Source organism: Narcine bancroftii, chromosome 9, assembly GCF_036971445.1.
Source record: "Narcine bancroftii isolate sNarBan1 chromosome 9, sNarBan1.hap1, whole genome shotgun sequence".
NCBI classification, from domain to species: domain Eukaryota; kingdom Metazoa; phylum Chordata; class Chondrichthyes; order Torpediniformes; family Narcinidae; genus Narcine; species Narcine bancroftii.
The window spans coordinates 84,781,719-84,803,405 of record NC_091477.1 but is presented as its reverse complement, the minus strand read 5'-3'; the positions used below and the strand labels follow the sequence as shown (position 1 = coordinate 84,803,405).

General features: G+C 40.4%; 2 protein-coding genes across 10 annotated transcripts in view; one reads left to right on the top strand and one right to left on the bottom strand.

The window, feature by feature from the left end:
• LOC138742378 (tripartite motif-containing protein 42-like) overlaps positions 1–4,751 on the top strand; it is a 62,798-nt gene extending 58,047 nt beyond the window's left edge. For all 3 annotated transcript variants that reach the window (XM_069896672.1, XM_069896671.1, XM_069896673.1), the window contains one exon: positions 4,462–4,751. In XM_069896672.1, coding sequence (XP_069752773.1) covers positions 4,462–4,488 — 27 coding nt within the window. In that variant the 3' untranslated portion in view covers positions 4,489–4,751. The remainder of the gene's footprint in view (positions 1–4,461) is intronic.
• pik3cb (phosphatidylinositol-4,5-bisphosphate 3-kinase, catalytic subunit beta) overlaps positions 1–21,687 on the bottom strand; it is a 198,411-nt gene that overhangs the window by 46,249 nt on the left and 130,475 nt on the right. For all 7 annotated transcript variants that reach the window (XM_069896666.1, XM_069896665.1, XM_069896667.1 and 4 more), the window contains 3 exons: positions 12,636–12,757; positions 11,706–11,849; positions 6,962–7,061 (listed from right to left, as the gene is read on the bottom strand). In XM_069896666.1, coding sequence (XP_069752767.1) covers positions 6,962–7,061; positions 11,706–11,849; positions 12,636–12,757 — 366 coding nt within the window. The remainder of the gene's footprint in view (positions 1–6,961; positions 7,062–11,705; positions 11,850–12,635; positions 12,758–21,687) is intronic.

Below are 21,687 nucleotides of genomic sequence, written 5' to 3'. Positions count from 1 at the left end.
TTTACACATTGTTTTGTAGTTTCTCACCTCCCCTTCAAAATTGTTAAACCACATGATGGAATTGTCATTCGTCACGGAATTCTAATTGTGCAGAAGGAAGCTATCACGTCCCCAGTCTCTTTTTGTCGCGATTCAGTCACAGTCCCTGCAACCTTCAAACCGGTTTGCCCCCAGTATCAATCCAATTTCCTTTTAAATTACACTTCCACTATTGGCTTAGGTGGCACATTCTATCTTTGTCACTTGCTGTACAACTAAGTTCTTCCTTGCTTCCCGCACATCCACATCTCGTGCACAAAACTTGAAGGCTGTGTCTCCTAGTCTAACAGGAATATCTTGTTTTGGTCGCCTGGTCTAAACCTATCATCATTGTGTACACCTCTATTAAATTTTCCCTCAAACCTTTTTGCCTCAAGGTGAATAATTCTAGTTTTTCTGTCCTCATGTTGTAATTAATATTTCTCAATCTTGTAAATGTTATCTTTTGATTCTACTTAAAGAGTGGCGATGTGAACTGGGTCCAATAGTCTAGAGGTAGGCCTAAGCAGAGCACATTGAAGGTTAAGCATAACTTCTTTAAAAGCATTTTGCACTAAAAATGGAAACATTTTCTTAGAATACATAAAAAATGTTAACATTTGCTGATGACATCAAACTTTGGTAACTTTTTCTGCTTCCTTCAAAAATTAATGCAGATGAAGACCAAAAGTTCTTTGCTTCTATACCTATCTTTAAAACCGTAGCTTTAAGTCTACATTGCCTTTCCCCATATCTTCTGCCAAAACATATCACACCTTGCTTCTGTCTATTAGAATAGTTGTACTACTTGTCTGCACATCTTGCTAGCATAATCCTGCACAAATGATTGGGGACTCTCCTCAGTCAGAGGAATGAAAGAAGTCAGTAGAGATTTGAATTTTGAAGATGGAGAATGTAATTCTCATGCTTTGCGTGGAGACATTTTAAATGTAGTTAGTTGAAATAGAGGGAGACACTATTGACAGAGGGCAATTAGCAAGTGGAGCAATACAACCTCGCAGTGTTTTGAACAAGATGAAATTTATTCAGGGAGAAAAATGAGAGGTTAACAAGCCTTTTCATATTTAATGCTTTTAAAGAGGAAGGATCTATTTTGGAAATTTTATTAAGTTAGGAGATAAAATAGGTTGTCTGAAATTCAACTGCAGTTTGAACAGTTTGCCATGGTTTTACTCAGCTTGTTTCAATGAGGTCTCTTGACGCAGCCTAAACATTATAGCAATAAAGGGAAATAGAGCGAGTTTGAAATGACATTTTTCAGTATTCAGTTAGAGGAAACTGTGAATTGTCTACGATTTTATTTCTAACAATATGATTATCTGTTTGACATAGATGGATATTCATGTTATTGGTATACATATGGAGCTTTAGATGATGTCAATGTAGCAGACAGTCTGTGGATAGATTCTGTGGGAACTCTGAAGGGGGTTGCATTAAGGGGATAGAAACAATAGCCAGTGATGTAGTGGCTGAAAGGAGACAATACTGAGAAAATGTTACCACAGACTATTCTAGAACATTCATTGTCTCAATGCGATTTGTCATTTTGAGCAGCAGTCTGATCCAATTTTTTTTATATAAACGATTGACACCATAGTGGTGTCTATAGTCTCCTACAAGAGATGCAAATATTCCTTTCCAGGAATAGTTTTCAATGAATGGTACTGTAAAGATGAATCTCAAATGATTCGTAAAAAGACAGTTAGGATGAGAGAATGTCCCCTTATCGATCGGTGAGCTAATCTACACAGAGAGCTTTGGGAAATAGGTGACATCTTAAATTAATACTTCCTTTCAGTATTTAACATGGGGAAGGACATGGAACATTGGTGGTAGGAGTCAGAGGATGGAAGATGGGGGTTGTTTTTCAGATTGGAGGCCAATCTGTGCTACAAGGATCAGTGTTGGGTCCACTCTTGTTTATCGTTTATGTTTATTAATGATTGGATGAGAATAAAGGTGGCACCAAAATTAATGGTATAGTGGACAGTGATGATCATCTCAGGTTTAAGCAGAATATATTCAATTAGAAAGGTGAGCAAAGGAGTGGCAGATGGAATTTATCATAGACAATTGTGAAGTATTGTATTTTGGAAAGTTAAGCTAGTCCAGGACATAGTATGTGTATGGCATACAGTGTATGGCAAGGCACGGGGTGTACTGTTGAACAGAATGACCTTGAGAGACATGTCAACAATTCCATGAAAGTGGTAACACAGGTAGAGAAGGCAATGATGAAGTTGTATGGCATCTTGTCTTCACTGAGTTGAGACACTACATTGATCCTTGTAGCACAGATTGGCCTCCAATCTGAAAAACAACCCCCAACTTCCATCCTCTGACTCCTACCACCAAGCCAGCTTTGTGTCCATTTGGCTAACTCACCCTGGTTCCCATGGGGACTAACATTCTGGATCAGCCTATCAAGCAGGACTTTGTTGGAGGCCAATCTAAAGAATACATAGATAATATCTACCATCCTATTCTCATTGTTACCTCTTCAAATAATCCAAATTAAATTTGTGGGATATGATTTCTCATCCACAATGCAATTAGCAGAATCCTTTCTGATAATTTTCCAACATTGATGGAAGACTCACCAGCAAGTTGTACAAAATTGGCTAGGCCACACCTGGAGTACTGTATGCAATTCTGACTGCCTCGCCACAGGAAAGATGCAAGAAAGCAAGAGAAGGCATAGAAAAGATTGATAAGAATGTTTTCTGGATTGGAGGCTTGAGTTACAAGGAGAAATTGGAGAGGTTTGGTCCTGGTGCAAAGATGCTGAGAGGAGGAGTATTAAATTAAAAGGGAAAAGATAGGATTGATAGGCAGTCTGTTTTGCATGTCTATAACTAGGAAACATAGGTTTAAGGTGAGATAAAGGCCCTTTAAATGGGAGATGAGGGCAAAAGAGTTCCTGGTATCCACAAGGAGCTTCCAGAGGACATGGTGAAGGCAGGAACAGTAACAACATTTAAGAGGCATCTAGAAAGATAAATATAGTGATATGGAATTACTGCAAAATAGTGATAGTACAGGTAGGCATGATGGTTAACATCCTCAAAGAGGGTCAGAGAGTTTGTTTCTGCATTGTCCCACCCTGATTTTTAAATGGCTTTCAAAAGCCGTAACTTAAGAAATAACTTTGGTACATTCCCTGAGCTTGTATTTCATGGATCCATAATTACATAAACCTTTGTGAACATTTGTCATAAACACATGTAATCAATTTTTTAAAAATGGGGCTTCCCTATAACTTGGCCAATATTATGCGATTATGATATATTTTACATTACGTTGTACAATTAAATGAGAACAAATGATGCCATCAAAGATGCAATGAATCATTCAAAAAAAGATTTAAAACTTTATCTTTGCAACAATATAGTATAATCTTGCAGTGTCCCCATGATGCTAGCAAAATATGATTTACTGTTCCGATCTCACTGAAATAAAAATGCTATTTTCAAGAACCTTGCTATGGGAACTTGTAAAAGTAAAAATACAGCTGGTCAAATAGTGTACTTTATGTAGCAAAGATAAAGATACATAACCAAAGTTTCAGGCTTGAGCCAGTCATTAAGATATGGACAAAATGTGGTCAAGTGTCCAAACAAAAAGGTGAGGAGTTGGGGGGGGGGGGGGGGGTAGCAGAGGGAGAAGCATGGTCCCCAAATCATGAGGTAATAGGTGGATAAGGGAGGGAGAAAATGCCAACAAATAGGGGGAAGAGAGATAACTCTGTGAATGGAGACGGAAGGGGGTGCAGAGTAGGAGAAAATAAATCAATGGGGAAGGGAAGGGAGGGAGAATGGAGAGTAGGCTGGCAGAAACCAGAGAAGTCAAAGTTATTGCTATCTGGTTGGAGAGTGCCCAGACAGAAAATCAGGTGTTGTTCCTCCAATTCTTTCCCCCAGATGTCCAATCCCTTCCCTCCTCATTCACAGAGCCATCCCTCCTCCCCCCTGCTTGCTGGTGTGCCCTCTCTCCCATTACCTCCTCCTTTTGGGATTGTTCCCCTCTCCCCGACCATTTTGTTCATAATGAAGGGCTCAAGCCCAAAATGTTGGTTATGTCTCTTTACCTTTGCTATATGAAGTGGACTAGTTTGAGTTTTTACTTCAACCACAGGGTCTGAAAACTTTCTTGTTTTAACAACTTGTATTAAACATTTATTTGTGGAAATTACAGCCAGGTGATCTGTAGTTTTACAATGAGCTGTTATTTGGTCTTGCAGTCTTGAAAAATGCAAATCCACCAGAGCTATGATACATCCAGAAAACCAAAGACTTATTCCTTCCTTGCTCAGTTCTTAACTGCATAGTTACCAAGAATGGAGAGTGTTTTTTTTAAATGATAGAGATATGCAAGTTCCTCTCCAAGTCATATTATTAACTCCTGTTCTTTCCTTGTTATCAGGTCAACATTCTGGCAGTTCTTGGCTGACATTAATATGGATGTTCTTAAGAAAGTATCTCAGCACCATTCTCTGAAGGACAATAAATGTTGATCATGCAAATGATACTCATACATATATTAAAAAGAGGAAAGCTGTACATGGCAATGTCAAGAACTTCCTGACAGGAAACTACAAAAGGATTATCGGGAGCTCATATACACCAGTCATGCACTCAGAAGGAAAAACATTTAAGCCAGTCAAAATGAAAAGGAACAATTTGCAGAGAATAAACAAAGAACTGCTTGATTAACTCAGCTTTGTGATTATTGCAAGCTTCTGTAGAACATCAGTTCTGTGTTTTGCCACAAATCTGAACTGTAGGCAATCTTTGATATGTCTTGGTAGATACCAAAAGATCTCGAGCAAAATGCAATAGCTCGGTCTACTCTTTTCTTTCAATAATATCCTCCCCTCCTTGCATGAAAATAATTTTATATCAGAGATCTACAAAAAAAAAGTAGAAATGGGTTCTAAAGAGTTTTTTTCTTATTTCAGCAGAAGAAAGATCATCTTCCTGACCAAACGTAAATATAACCCACAAAGTTGCTCAATTGCAAAAAGGGGAAGTGGAATTGAATATGCTGGGTGCAGAAGCAGCATCTATGGGTTGCAATGAATTTAGACAGTTAGTCTTTTTAAGTCTGCACACTTCTAAACATTCAAACTTGTTTTATATGTATTTATTGCTGAATGAAATAAGATGGGCAATTAAGAAGGGAAATAATAACCAACAATAATGCAACAGTAATATATAGATAATTTTTTTTTAATTAGAAAGTTATCTCTAGGCATTTAATAGAAATCTAATCAAAAAAGAAGTACTATTCCAAGGGAAAACACAAATTTTAGGCATAGTTGCGATGAACTTAAAAGAGATTTTCGTGGAGGTAGAAAAATAGTAATAGAAAAAAACATTAAAATGCTGGAGGAACTCAGAAGGTCACACAACATACTTAGGAGGAGAAGATATATAACCAATGTTTCAGGGCAGAGCACTTCTACAAGGTATGAGCAAAAAGCAGACAGACACCTAAATAAAAAGGCTGGGGGTGGAGGGAAGAAAAAGCAGGGGAGAAGAGCTTGAAAGCAGCAGGGAATGCAGTGAGAGACACTCTTATAGAATTCCCTTCAAAGAGAGGGGGAGAACTTCCTCTGGATTAACATTCCTCGAAGAGATTTAGCAGTGGAGCAATCAAATGGAGGAAAAGATGAATGTCTGCAGACACTGTGATTGTAGGAAAACATAAAAATGTTTGAGAAGCTCAGCGGGCAACACAGCATCCATTGGGGGTAAAGGTAGACAGGTATGTTGTGTGAACACCATATTATATACCTAGAAAAGCTATATGGGATACTGTACTGCACCTGAAAACTTTTTTATTTGTAAGTAAGGATCAGTGTGGGGACCAACATGTGGCTGTGGGGAGAGCACGGGCAGTAGAATCAGTGTGGGGACTGACACAGAGCTGTGGAGAGAGAGCAGGGCAGTGGGATCAGTGTGGGGACTGATACAAGGCTATGGGGAGAGCGCAGGGCCATCAAATCAGTTTGGGTATACAGTATACAATTTCCTAAATTGCTGCAGACTTGCTCGTGGTAAATGAATAATTATAGGACCATGGATGTATATATGGTCGGATGTTGCCTGAATGGATGTTAAGCGGTGCATACCTGCATAGCCAACTTTCCCCCTGCCCCTTCTTCCCCAGACTTTTATTCAGATACCTTGTATGCTTTTTGCTCATACCTTGAAGAAGGGCTCAGAATATTGGTTATATATCTTTACCAGCAATTTTTGTGTTTTAGCTATGATCACAGCATCTGCAATTAAGTAGCAGAACAAAAGACAGATTTCTGGAGAAAAGACTTGAGCATGGGCCCTGGTAACACCTCCAACATTGTGGGAAGAGGTGAAATAAAGACTTTAGATAAAGGTTCAATGTATGTTAGCACAGCCAAGGATAATGAACAAGATCTGATACAAGAAATCTGCAGCAATAAACTGCCATATACAGTAAAAACCCGTTATCTGGAATTCAAGCAACTGGCAAAATAAATAGGTAAAAAAAGTTTTAAACTGGGGTGTCTCGCTATTTGTCAATCATGCAACATGCAATCTCAAGAAATCAGAACATTTGCTTTTCTGGCATATACCAATCCCCATAGATGCTGGGTACCAAAGGTAATTTCAGAAATGGTTGATAGTCATTTGAGGTGTATGAGATAGAAGTGGTGTGCAAATCCATCCAACTTTTATTGCAGGGGAATAAATACAGCTCATGGAAGCAAAACTTGGACGGAGGAGTAATGAATCAACCTTTAGCTCTAGCTTCCTCTCTGCTATAAAGTACAATTGTTGATTCCAGCAGGAATTTCTTACTTCAGGTCTGCTAAACTTAGGCTAAAGTCAAAAATATTCATTCAAAAAGATTTGTATTTCAAGGCTAAGAGTTTAAGTACCTGTTTGGAAAGCTCTTTGATGTGCGTGATACTTCCTCGACAGTATGACTCAAGGATCAACCCAAACTGCAGCGAAATAGCCGGCAGATGCATTTCTGACCTAAAGGAACAAGAAGATGCAAATTAAGAAAATGAGTCATCAGACTGTGTACAGTTGAGTCCAGCCAGGCTACGCCCAACACAAAACAATCTATCAATATCATCCCTCAGTGGATTATCTGTTTGTGCATCAACCATTGACCATCTGATCACATCACTGCTATCCGCCCCTCCAGAACCCTGTGAAGGGTTGTTGCTCTCCCAGCACTAGTCTCAGGCTGGGTTGCCCCTCTGCAGGATGAAGCCTGGGGTCAGGTTTGCCACTCAGTTAACTATTTCTGGTTGTACTGCATAAACAAAGAATTAAACACAAATATTTTATGCATTTTAACGTGTTTTTCATTATTCTTTGCTTTCTCAAGATCTTTACATTATCCATTGAACTGCTCCCCTCCATTATTTTGGTTAATCAAGAGTTGACTGCAAACTGAAATTGCCCCTGTTACAATACTAAAGTAAAAGGTGTTCACACCCTGTTCTGGTAAACTTGTACCTCTCACTTTGTTCATTTTAGATTGGTCACAGTGTTTGAGCTATCGAAAGAAAACAGGTGAGCCCTGAGCAGTTCTTGATTCCGGGATGGATTTTCAAAGACGATGGGTTTGGCATGTTGGCCAATACCCTGTCTTTGTTGGGACCACCCATTAGTTGGGATGAGAGGTTAGATCCATCAAGTGTACCTCTAGGAGAGCGGGTTGCCACTCTCCTTCTAGAAAGTAAATTTCCTGATAAAAAGAGGATGCTGGCAGACGGTTTTTGGCTGCTGGCCACAGCCTTATGCAGCGCCATTCAGCGTGAAGCAAAATTAGTTCAGCGAGAAGTAGAATCCCAGCACGAGAGAGCAACTAGAGGAGGAGATAGAAGCTATGCGACAACGCTGTTCCATGATGAGCGAGATTGTTCGCACCACTCAGGATCGAGCCAAAGAATGGGAGGATAAGCACGTCCAAACGATCTGCTGTAATATTAAACTCTGGCAGCAGCTCTGTGCAGATAAGGAAAGACAAGGTGTAGAACCCGATCCACATCATATTCGTGCCATGATAAGGAATGGCAACGATCCTGATGTAATTGATGATTGGGACGGAAATATCTGGTATGAGGACAATTGGCGTAGTCTGCAGGTGGAATGTAATGGAGGATTTAGACAAGCTTATGCAAGAATGTATACATGTGAATCAGAAGACATAATCTAAATTCCACCATGGGGCCCAGAGATGCAGTTGAATCAGAAGACATAATCTAATTTACACCATGTGGCCCAGAGATGCAGTTGTCTTTGTTGGTCGCAGACTGTCAGGAGACCTTGAAGATGAGTAAACCATTTATGCAGGGTGATGGGCTATGAGTAAACAATTTTTGGGTAATATAAGCCATGGTCCCACTGCTGAAGTTTGAGACTCTCTTAGGGGTGGAAACATCTCTCAGCAAGAAGAACTTCTACTAGAGTTCAACCAACGCGGTCGGGGGAGGTGGAGAAGCTGCTACCGGCGCCCAGACAACCTACTACAAGTGTGGGGTCGCTGCCTCGCTTTGGCAGTTGGGACCAGTCCAGGCGTTGATAAGTATAATTGGGAAGGGCTTGCACATTGTAGTTTGAAATCAGCTTTAGATTTAGTAATAAAGATTTGTATAAACTGAAGGGCTCTTGGTGTGTGTCTGTGTTTTCTTTTGGTAGCCCAAACACTGTGACCAATCTAAAACGAACAAAGTGAGATGTACAAGTTTACCCAGGACACACCCCTTCTACCAGGCTAGAAAATTTACACTATACATACACACTATGGTGGCACCAACACTTTGTTCACAAAGAATGTGTTCATAAACTTTGTAGTTCCCAAGGGAAATTTCATCCATTGAAGTCCAGCTTTACACAATGCTCTTGACAGTTAGTATAATAAGTCGGCACAGGGGAACGCTGAATATGAAACTACAATGTCTTAATACTTTTCCTCATTATATTCAACAAATTATCGAGTGGCAATTTATGAGCTATTGCATTTTTTAGCCAGGTTGCTATCCCTAACCTTTCTCTTCTTTTGCCGTCCATCAGCAATTCTCTCTGTTCTCATTGGGCACACATTTTGTTCTTCGCTACGGCAAGGTTCCATGCAGAAGCAGATGCAGTGATATACTGCTCAAACAAATCAATTTCATGATTACTATACTTAAATAGTAAATTCTAGTGAAATATGCCTGCACTTGATTGTCAAGTTCATTGTTATCTGATTATAGATATAAATGTACCGACCGATGAAATAGCACATCTCCACACTATAGTGCACACAATCGGTACACAAGACACACAAACAGCATATATACATATTGATCTAAATAAATATATGTAAAAGAATTGTTGAACAGTCTCACCGCATGCGGGAAGAAGCTGTTTTCCAAACTGGCAGAATTGGTTTTTAAGCTCCTGTACTTCTTCCTTCAAGGTAGTGTCCCTTAAGGTGCTGCAGGCTGGATTGTAAGGATCCTCTGGGCTGTCTTTAAATACCACTCCCTGTAGATGCCATCGATAGAGGGAAGGGAGACCGCAGTGATCTCAGCAGTTTTAAGCTCCCTCCATTCCGATCTCTGATCTGATGTTTTGCAGCTACCATACCACACTATGATGCAGCCATCCAGAACACTCTCAATTATGCTTCTGTAGAATGTCTTTTGGATGGTGGCCCGTAGCCTTGCCCTCCTCAACCTCCTTAGAAAGTGTCGGCACTGCTACACTTTCCTGACTAATGAAGTGGTGTTGTGAGTCCAGGACAGGTAATATTTGAATGGACGCCAAAGACCTGGGTTCCCCACTCTCTCTACGACAGAGCCATTGATAGGTAGTGGAGAGTGGCCCTTTGTCTTCCTGAAGTCCACAATCACTCCATTGTCTCGTCCACGTTGAGATTCAGATTGTTGCTCTTGCACCTCTGTAGATGCCTATAAACCTCCTCTCTGTTAGTTGACTCATTATTGTTGCTGATGAGGCCAACTATAGTTGTATCATCTGAAAACTTGATTGTGTTGGAGCTGAATACGGCAGAAGAGTTGTGAGTTAGCAAAGTGATCAGTGGTGGGCTGAGCACACAGTCGTGAGGATCGCCCGCGCTCAGACTGATTGGGCTTGAGGTTTTACTGCAAACCCAGATCCACTTGCAGATAGGGCTACAGAACCCCAGCGAGGACAGTTTATCCACTAGCTTCTGAGTTCACTCCATTCCAGTAATAAGCTTGCCTTTTCCCCCATCCCCCCACCCCCTTTAACTAGTTATTCCAGTTCCTACTTCCTTTCTCTCTCCACCTAGCCTAGACTCCTCCTACCCCTCCACCTATCATCTCCCTCCCTCACCATCCCCCCACCCCCTTTTTGTTTGGACATCCCTCATGTTCCCCCACACCTTGAACAGCTCCAGCCCAAATCTTTACCTTTGCTACATATAGGCACTGTTTGACCTGCTGAGTTTCTCTAGCATTTGTGTGTTTATTTTTTCACTTAACTATGATGTCAACAGAATCCTGTGTTTTACCAGTCTCTGAGGTATGATGGTTGTGAACTGAAGACAACGTACAACAGCCTGATGTATGAAGCCATCATTCTCTAGGCAGGTCAGGATGGAGTTGAGGGTCAGGGTTATTGCATTGTCTGTGGATCAGTTTGGTCGATAGGCAAACTGGAATGTGCCCAATTGTCAGTGGTAGGTGCACTTTGGTGCATTCCATTACCAGTCGCTCAAAGCACTTCATGACTGTGGAGGTCAATGCCACTGGACAGTCATCATTTAGTCCAGCTAATGTCACTCTCTTGAGCACTGGGATGACGATGGCTGCATTGAATCCTGTGGGAACAATGGATTACTGGAGTGATATATTGAAGATCTAGAACCTCAATCAACTGGTCCTCGCAGTCCCTCAGCACCCAACCAGGTATCTTGTCTGTCCTGCTGCTTCGTGTGGGTTGTTCCTCAGGTTGGGATGTACTTTCTTTGGTGAGATATTGTTTAGCTCATTGAACCATGCCTAGAAGGTCTTCAGCCTGTCAGGCACTGAGGCGTCATTATCACTGACCTGCAAGGTTGACATGGTCCGTTATGGTTTTAATATTTTGCCACATGTACCTCGTGGCACTGGTGCTGCAGATCTTTTTTGCATATCCCCGCTTTGCCTTCCTGTTTGCTGTTCTTAGTGCCACCTTATTTTCTGACATGAAAGCAGCATCCCGACCTCGGCATCTAGCTATGATTTCCAGTTTGCCCTAGCTGTGTAGTGTTTAGTCAGAGCCCAGAATTAATACTTCAGCCAGAAGCCAGGTATACAACATCATAAACAAGTAGCCAGCTATTCATGAACCAATTAAACCATAACAGTCGAACTTAAAAAAGTGGATTCATAATTCAAAGTTGGGACCACATCCTGGTACAACTCATCATGCAGTGTGCATCACCAGTGGCTTCAGTTCTGCAATCATACATGAAAAGCCAAACAGCCACAATAAAAGTGTAGGAGCCTGTGATTGCTCACGTCCCCCACCAAATGACCTGCTTCTTATCATGCTGTAAAGCCAAGATATTTGACTTTAGCCAAGCTCTTAGTAAATGGAACCATCGGATTTCCATTTGTCAACTACATATGGAATTATTTCAGTGAAACTTGCCTGAGATGCCAAAATAGGAAGTGGCCTATCCTTCTGTTGGCTTGTGCTCGCTCCAAGAGAAATTTGGAAAGTGCACAGTCGAAGTATGGCTCATATTTCAGTACTTGCACTAGCTGTAGGAGATACTGAGAAAGTCCATCATCACTGTTGAATAAAAAACATTGGCAGTTTAAATTAAAATGTAGCTTAAATACTGATATTTTCATACAATTTGGACCAGATGCTATCTGGTTTTAATTCTATAAATCCTTACCATTGTTTCAAGGTGATTTTAATAAAAGGCACATAAGATTTTAAACTCAACTATTACCAGAAGTACTGCATAGTATGCATTTTGTATTATAAGTTGTGTTAATTCCAGCTACATTTATTCTGCCTAGTGTAAAGCTTCTTCGACAGAAGATATGACTGTCAGCTTGTGGTCTAATTCTCAGACCTTCATAAGCAAGCCTGGAAGAGATCATGTCAAGCCACCAGAAATTAGTGCTGGAAAATGCAAACTCACCTTGGTGTTTTGAACATATTCAGGGAATCCACGAGATTGCCCAAAAATGGTTAAACTCAAGGAAAGCAGTCAGAACTTACCTGCATTGTCCTCATCTTTCAAATCTAAAATAGATACCTGGCTAGTAGTAGTTTGGAACACATATGAACCAATGAATTCCCCAATACTCTATCCTGCCAGGCTGAGTGCAAACTGTAGTCTGCAAGTTTTGCTCAATGTATTACAAATGCTGACCTCAAAACTGGTCAATTTTCAGCCAAGCGCAGATCAAAAATAGCCTCAAGGTGTGATCCTACATACACGAGCAATGACGAGTACTCATTCTCTGCTCGACCAAATTAAGTGCCAAATTATTGTTTACTTTATTATTTTTCACATCCCATTGACTCCATAATCATATCCTCAAAGCATCCCATCAAACATACCTCATTTCTTTCAAGCATCCCACAGCATATTTCCGTACATATTGATCTGGATAGTTGAAGTCCAATAATTCTAATGCTTCCCTGGGTGGTAGTTTGGCCCATATTTGGAGCAAAGCTTGGAGCTGCAGCAAAAGAACAGAAGGTCTGATCACAAAAGAATCAAGAGGAAATTATAGAACATCTTTAGACCACACAAAAAAAATCTAAACATAAACCAAACCAAGTTGAAATTAAAATCCAATAGTGTCAGAAGTTAATAGCTCTCACCAAATTAAAATGAAGAGTTAATGCTAATAGGATTTCCTCTAAAATATTGCAATTAAAAAAAAAAAATTGATGCTGAATCATCCGGCAATATCTTTACAAAAAAAGTGACAGTAGATGAGGCTAAAAAATAGTGATTGGACTGAAAGTAGAAATGGGATGTAGAGAGCAGAACATAGTACAAGTTCTTCAGCCCTTGATGTTGTGCCAACCCATATATTCCCTCCTTAAAATAAAGTACTAAACCCTCCCTACCCCGTAATCCTCTATTTTTCTTTCATCCATGTGTCTGCCTAACAGTCTCTTAAATGCCCCCAATGTTTCAGCCTCCACCACCATTCATGGCAAGGCATTCTAGGCATCCACAACTCTCTGTGTGTAAAAAAAAACACTTACCCCTGATGACTCCCTTAAACTTCCTTCCGCTAAATTTGTACGTATGTCCTCCAGTGTTTGCTGATCCTGCCCTGGGAAACAGGTGGTAGTTGTCCACCCTACCTATCCCTCTCATAATTTTGTAGACCTTTATCATGTTCAAAAGTGAAAAAGCCCCAGCTCTGCCAACCTTGCCTCGTAAGACTTGTTTCCCAATCCAGGCAATGTTCTCTGCACCCGATGTCCAGAAGCTGTATTACAGCACTTCCTCTCACCTCCAATTAAAAACATTTTAGAATCCAATGCTTTGGTTGGGATTGAGATGGGGAGCATCTCCTTTCAACAATCCTTTGTTAGGGAACATTTGGCCTTGGTCTCCAGGAGTTGGCTACCTGAAGAATATAATACTTCTGCATCTGCATGAGCACTTCCAAGCCCCACCAATTTCTCTTGTGAAAAGGTGTTTCTATTACATTTCAAAACATCAATGTAATTAGATAATACTGTTATTGCCAAAATATTGTTTGAAGGAGCTTGCTCTTTTCAAATTGGTTTCCAAATTTCCAATGCAGTAACAATGTGATTACATTGGCTATACAATGCTTAGGTCTGACCCAAGATCATTAAAATTACTGTAAAAATCCAGATCCTTTTCTTCTTTAACATATCCCATTGGAATATTCTTTCTCAAGATCCAGTTGTACCACAGATTCTGTAAACAGATCTATTGAAAAAAGTTTTCTTCCCAACTTACAAGATATTTTCAGGATGGTTCCAAAATGCCAATTTACATATCAATAACATATTAAAATTGAAATATGCTTCTCTATAAACTAGGATTCAACATCAAACTGAAATTCTTCAATATTTTGAAATCGTGCATGTCTTCTATTATATAGATAACAATCTAATCAGCACCAAAACTAAGTACTTTGCGGTTCAATGTGAAGAGCATTACATGCTGCACTCAATATATGCACTCATTTATTCCAAATACATCCTAAATTGAACAGGAGCCTGGGAGTCGAGACAGTGTGATTTAATCCCCTTATTCTCTATTAGTGTGGCAGAAGGAGGTGAACTGATCTGTTATCGTAGCATTTTAATTAGACGACAAGCTCCATTTTTACAAGTTGCAGCTGAGACCTTCTCTTGCAGAGATTGACATAAATGAGTTAAGTGAATGAATTAAACAAACAGATATCATTGCAGTTAGTCATCAAGTGCCACATGATCTTCTTGTCCAAATAAGTTAGCAAACCTGATTCTCAGCTTTTCCCCCTTGTTTTCCCCCTTTGAAAAACATTTTTTCAATTAAAAGTCCTGCAAACTGAGGATCTGTACACTCCAACATAGCTTCTGTGGAGACCATGTGAAAAGTTGCAACACAACTTTTTCCTGGTCTTGGATAATCTTGAATAATCTTCCCCAACTTCTTTGCACACTTTGTATCTCTCTCTCACACTTGGAAAGTTGTTTCACAATTTCAAACAGATGCAATTGTCATCAAGTTTTTAAACACTTGAGTACAATGGTGCTTCCAACCATCTGTTGGGGTGGCACAGGGAGGAGTGCTTATGGGGGAAGTAATGGGGAGAGGCTGGTGGAGCAGCAACATTAATATATTCCAATTTGACCACCACAGCACAGGTCTATGGAAGGTGCCAGCTCACTGGCTCTACACAAGGCACTGGAACATCTGGACAGCAAAGAAGCATTATCTTTATTGTCCAGAGTTCGGCATTCAATGTCATAATCTCCTCAAAACTGTTCAGCAAACTCCAAGACCTGATTACACCATTGTGTAACTAGATCCCAGATTTCCTCACCTCAAGACCATAATCAATGAGGATTAATATGAACATCTCCTCCACAATCTGCATCAGTATCTGAGCACCACAGGGCCCCCTTTTCCACTCAACTGACTGATGATTGTGTGGCTTTGTACGACATCACCACCATATAAAAATTCACTGACAATACCACGCGGTGGGTTGTATAAAGAGGGTTAATGAGACAGCATGCATATGGGAATCTGAAAGGTGCACCAACAACAACCTCACACTCAATCGCATCAAAAGAGATTGTGGACTTCAGAAGGGGAAAACAGTATATAATCCAATGATCACTGGAGGATCAGATGTGGAGAGGGTGAGCAAATTTAAATTCCCAGAAGTCACCATCTCAGAGAACCTTTTCTGGACACAACACATGAAGGACCTCATAAAGAAAATACATCCGTGCCTCTACTTTCTCAAGAGTTTGCAGATAACATCAAAATCCTTGGCCAATTTCTACAGATGTATAATAGTTCATGCTGATAGGCTGCATCATGGCCTAGTATGTGGGCACCAATATCTCTGAATGGAAAGTACTGCAAAATATAGTGGATAGAGCCCAGCACATCACAGGCAAAACTCTCCCCACCATCAAGAAAATCAGCTGTCAGAGAGCAGCAGCAATCATCAAGGATTCACACAACTCAGTACATGCTCTGTTCTCGTTGCTGCTATCAGGTGAGGTATAGGTGCCACAAGACCCGCACCACTAGGTTCAGGAAAATTTGCTGGTTGCACAGACATTTTCAACCCCTCATTGCGACAGACTGATGAGTTTCTTACCTTCTTCGAAGGGCATCAATCAGCCTGGTACCCAAGAGTAGTGTGAGCTGCCTCAATGACTACTTCCCAGTAGCACTAACTTCTACTGTGATGAAATGCTTTGAGAGGCTGGTCATGGCCAGAATTAACATGCACCTAAGCAAAGATCTGGACCCATTGTAATTTGTCTATTGCCTCAATCACTCCACAGCAGATCCAATATCACTGACTCTCCACTCAGCTCTAGATCACCTCAAAAACAGCAATTCATACATATGGCTGTTCTTAATCAACTACAGCTTGGCCTTCAATACCATTATTCCATCAGTGCTGATCAAGAAGCTAGAAACTCTAGGCCTCTGTACCCTACTTTGCAACTGGATTCTTGGCTTTCTTATTAGAAGACCACAGTCAATATGAATTGGAAACATTTTCAACACAGGCGGTCCCCAAGGATGTGTGCTTAGCCCACTGCTCTGCTCATTATACACCAATGATTGTGTGGCCAGGCACAACTCCAATGCCATCTACAAGTTTGTGGTGATACCACAGTTGTTGGCAGAATCACAAATGGCAATGAGGAAGCGTACAGGAGGGAGATAGATCAGCTTGTTGAACGGTGTAACGACAATAATCTTAGCAAAACAAAGGAGATGATTTTGGACTTCAAAAGGAAGTCAGGGGAACATGACCCAGTCCTCATCAAGGACTCAGTAGTGGAGATGGTCAAGAACTTCAAATTCCTGGGTGTCAACATCTCCAAGGATCTGTTCTGGAGCCTCCATGTTGATGCAATCACAAAGGCAGCTCGCCAACGGTTATATTTTGTGAGGTGTCTGAAGAGATTCGGTATGTCTCCAAAAACTCTTGAAAACTTCTACAGGTGTACTGTGGAGAGCATTCTGTCTGGTTGCATCATGCCTGGTATGGAGGCACCAACTCTCAGGACAAGAATAAACTCCAGAGGATTGTTAACTTGACCTGCAACATCACAGGTACCAGACTTCACTCCATCAAGGACATCTACATGAGGCGGTTTCTTAAAAAAGTAGCCTCTATCCTCAAAGACCCACACCGCTCAGATCACGTCCTCTTCCCTCTGCTACCATCCGGGAAAAGGTACAGGAGCTTAAAAACGAGCATTCAGTGGCACAAGAACTTTTTCCTAACTCCCATCAAGTTCCTGAATAATCAATGAACCAAAGACACTGCCTTACTTGTTGTGCACTAATATTTTTATTTATTTGTATAGTAATATTGTAAGATGGTTCATAATATGAAAGTTTGCTCTATGATTCTGCCACAAAACATCGAATTTCATGACACGTTCATGACAATAAATGCTGATTCTACCATCAGACTCCTCAATGACAAATTCAAACAGAAACTCATTTAAGGACTCTTACTTTTCACTTTATTTATTATTGAATATATATTTTCTGTACTGCACAGTTTGTTTGCACTTCCTTGTTTACATTTCTCGCTTTTGCATACCGAAAATTTGAAATTCTGTCTGCCCTGCAGGAAAAAGAACCTCAGGGTTGTATGAACTCTGACAATAAATCTGAACTTTGACTTTCTAGACAATTCCTAGACAGCTGGACACAAGTCAGTGGTCAAATTCAGACTCATCATGGAAGACAAACAGGGTTTGCATATGCAAAGTACCCAGTAAATTTAAAAACTAAAATTGCTCAGGAAAGCCACATCAACATGCAGGTAATTTCAAAGTATCCATGTGCATGCCGTTGTCATACCCACACTCCTGTTCGGCTCCGAATCATGGGTCCTCTACCGGCATCACCTACGGCTCCTAGAACACTTCCACCCGCGTTGTCTCCGCTCCATCCTCAACATTCATTGGAGCGACTTCATCACCAACATCGAAGTACTCGAGATGGCAGAGGCCGACAGCATCTAATCCACGCTGCTGAAGATCCAACTGCGCTGGCTAGGTCACGTCTCCAGAATGGAGGACCATTGCCTTCCCAAGATCGTGTTATATGGCGAGCTCTCCACTGGCCACCGTGACAGAGGTGCACCAAAGAAGAGGTACAAGGACTGCCTAAAGAAATCTCGGTGCCTGCCACATTGACCACTGCCAGTGGGCTGATATCACCTCAAACCGTGCATCTTGGCGCCTCACAGTTCGGCGGGCAGCAACCTCCTTTGAAGAAGACCGCAGAGCCCACCTCGCTGACAAAAGACAAAGGAGGAAAAACCCAACACCCAACCCCAACCAACCAATTTTCCCTTGCAACCGCTGCAACCGTGTCTGCCTGTCCCGCATCGGACTTGTCAGCCACAAACGAGCCTGCAGCTGACGTGGACATTACCCCTCCACTAATCTTCGTCCGTGAAGCCAAGCCAAAGAAGATGTGCATGAACAAGGGGAAATTTGGATGAAATACTATGTTTTGCATTCAAGTACAAATCTTTATGGGGGACAAGCAAAACCCATGAAAAATATTCAAGACAAAAAGAGGCAATATTATAAAGTATTCAAGACTGCATTGTTTATCTGGTGACCACACTACTCTATGTAGATTTCTACAGAGTGCTAATGGCAAGGCTACCATTATACTAACTCATCGAGAGCATGGGTGACAATATAAATTTTACATTCTTTAGTTCAAATAGATTTTTTTGTAAATGGATGGAATGGTGTCCTGCCATACTATCTGTTTAATTATGTGGAGGTCAGATGATTTTCTAATGTCCTCCCATGATCACACTGTCTGTAGATAGCATAATTAGCAAGGTACCAGGAAGTACAGGAATTGACTGAAATGTATGAATTATACTCCCCTGTTTGGAGTGTAAGCCGTCAGGAAAAAACAAACATGGGGTAGGGAGGAAGAGGAGTAACAATATTATTTTTGCCAGATGCCACACATACCTCAAAATCAATGGAAGTATCAATGTGTTTTCAAAACTGCCTTTATGTTGATTTTAGTTCAGCGTCTTTGTCAGCAATTTCTTGCGTAAGGGAAGGATTGTGAATCTTGTTAATCAAATGTTTAAAATTGTCAATTTGGTGGAGGAGCTGCAGGATAGCAAAGAGGAACAGATTTGTCGTAGTCAGTCAACGAGGAGCGTGGTAAAGAAATACCACAGCTACTTTAAAGCAAAACACAACTTGAGGTGAGGTTCACAAATGAAATCCAGCACCTTTAACTAATCAGTTGTGTGAGGTTGACTGTCTCAATTAACTTCTGATTATAGAAAATGCACTGACATTTCTAATATTTCATCTCCCTTCATCTTCACAATATTTTAACACTGACACAAACAGTGCAGTTAGTTCATTTATCCCAATTTGATGGACAGTGAGAAGGAAGTAATCCTTTGGTCTGAGAACTCAACCTTCAATCATTTACACAAGTTCAGGGAAAAAAACCAGACAAGAGAAATTCCAAAAGTACTGCGTATATTTTTATTTCCCTGGTCGGTCTTTTCAGATGGGAAGTACGAGATCATTAACACACCCATCAGGGTGGATACCTGGCAATGGTAATCAGAGGTCAAAAGATTAACAGAAGGAGTGTTTTGACAGCAGGTCAGTGTATATTACTGCATCTGGATCAAATTTGTCACTGCAGAAACACTACAAATCCTCCAAAGTTCTGGAAACAGAAATATCCATGAAGAATTTTGCAGTGGCTGGATTGTAAAAAAAAAATCATGCATTTAAACAGTGCTATTTATTTACTTGCTGGTCAGGGTTATATAGCTATGTAATGCAGACAGAGAAATTTGGGCAGGCATTCATTAAGAATGAAAGATCGGGGTTCACACAGTGAACAGCAGTTCACATTACATCCTCACACTGGTTTTCATGCTGGCTGACAATGCTGTTCAGGTCTTCTCAGGATAATGAGATTCAGAAAATTAATGAATTGTGTGCAATATGTAAACAAAATGAGACAATGGAAGCATTGTTATTTTCACTGGAAGTCATAGAGATGCAGCTGTATAATGTGCCTCAATAATGGACTAGAAAGGGTTCCTGCATCTGTACATCCCACTTTATTCCTTGGATAGGATCCACTTAGGTCATATCCTTTACTGAAATCTAAAATCCATTTGGATCACCTAAACTCAAAATCAATCACCAACCAATATGATCCAAATCTCTACTGTTCCTTTTCTCACCCAACATATTAAATGCAGCCCTTTGATATTGATCTTAATGCACATGACTGAACATAACATTTCTGTGTTGCAACAACAGGCCCTGGAAATTGAATAGACATTCAGAATAACAGCTAACATTCTTGATGGCTTTTCATGAAATTTACCCTGATGCAAACCTCATAATAAAATATCAGAAAGTTGCAGATCCTGATTTCACGATCCCCAACGTTCACATGCACTCAAGTGCAGAGCAATTGGTGCTTTGTGATCCATACCAGGTCATGATTGATACTTCCACTTACCCAACAGCAGGTTGGGTTGGAGCACCAAATCAGGAAATGTTGCAAAGTGGAGGTTATGGCTTCTCAAGGCCAAGTGTTGGATGAATGAGAGCTTATAACAGTCTCTGTCATTACTTTTCCCATCAGCTAATATCATCCTACAACTATCCTCTATCAACACCACCACCAAATTTAAGGCATTTTGCAAACTTGCTAATCATGCCCCTTACTTTTGTATCAAAATTTCCTTTACCAATAAAAGTCGCAGCACAATCTCTATCATATGATAACCCTTTCCAAACACAAAAACAACCTTCCACTATCACCCTCTATTTCACATTACCAAACCAATTTTTAAAAAAATCTAATTTGCTGATTTACATTGCTTCCATGGGCTCTAATTCTTTTGGATCAGGTTTTCATATGGGACCTTGTCAAAATCCTCAAAAGAGTTTATGTAGTTGAAATCAATGCATCTTGCTAATTCTTACAAGGGTTCAATCAAATTGGTTATGTACGATCTCCGTAAAAACACTAGCTATCTACAATTAATCCCTGTCTTCCCAATATAAATTAATCCTACCCTTCACAATATTTTCCAACAAATTTCTTTTCATTTCTCTTAAATATATGCTTGTAATTACCTGGTTTATCCCTTGTCCATTAGTGGCAAAGGTTTCTCCAGAAGTTACCAAAAAGCACAATTGAAAACTTGATGGACCAAAATGGCTCTAAAATTTTGATTCAAGTTTAAGCTTGCAAGACTTTGGAAAGATGGTGGAGCAAAGGATACAGATTCTTCCAGTTAGTCTTTAATCACCTGTTTGGATAGGCCAATTGTGGATGTTGTAAGATATCAGAATGGTGTTCAGGAATGATGTGGTCCTTTGCTTTTTAATAATAATAGCCACTCTGGTCTCCAGGTCAACCAATGCAGTTACATAATACCTCTCTTGCAGAAAAATTTTGCCCTAATTGTGGTCAAAAACCTCTTCAAACTCCTCTGTGATGTGTCTTTAGCACTGCCTATTTTGAGGATTTCCTCACTAATTGAACTGTTCATATATGGATAGAGATTATTTACCTACACCAAAGAGTTTCAGGGCACGTTGGAAGATATTTTTGGCATGCTTACTAAAGTCCAGCAAGGCACCATGAATTTGAATTGGACTTATGAATCTATACTAATTGGATTTCCATAAAACAAACATTGAATCATGTGATTTAGGTCCATTTAGGTGATGAGTTTTCCATCTCTGACTCGATCAATTTTTGAGCATGACAGACGATTGGGAAGCAGATAGGTCTAAGGGTAGTTAAGTCTCCCGGATCAGATGGAATCTATCGTTATGAAAAAAATATCTATAGAGATAGTGGAGGCACATGATCTTCCAA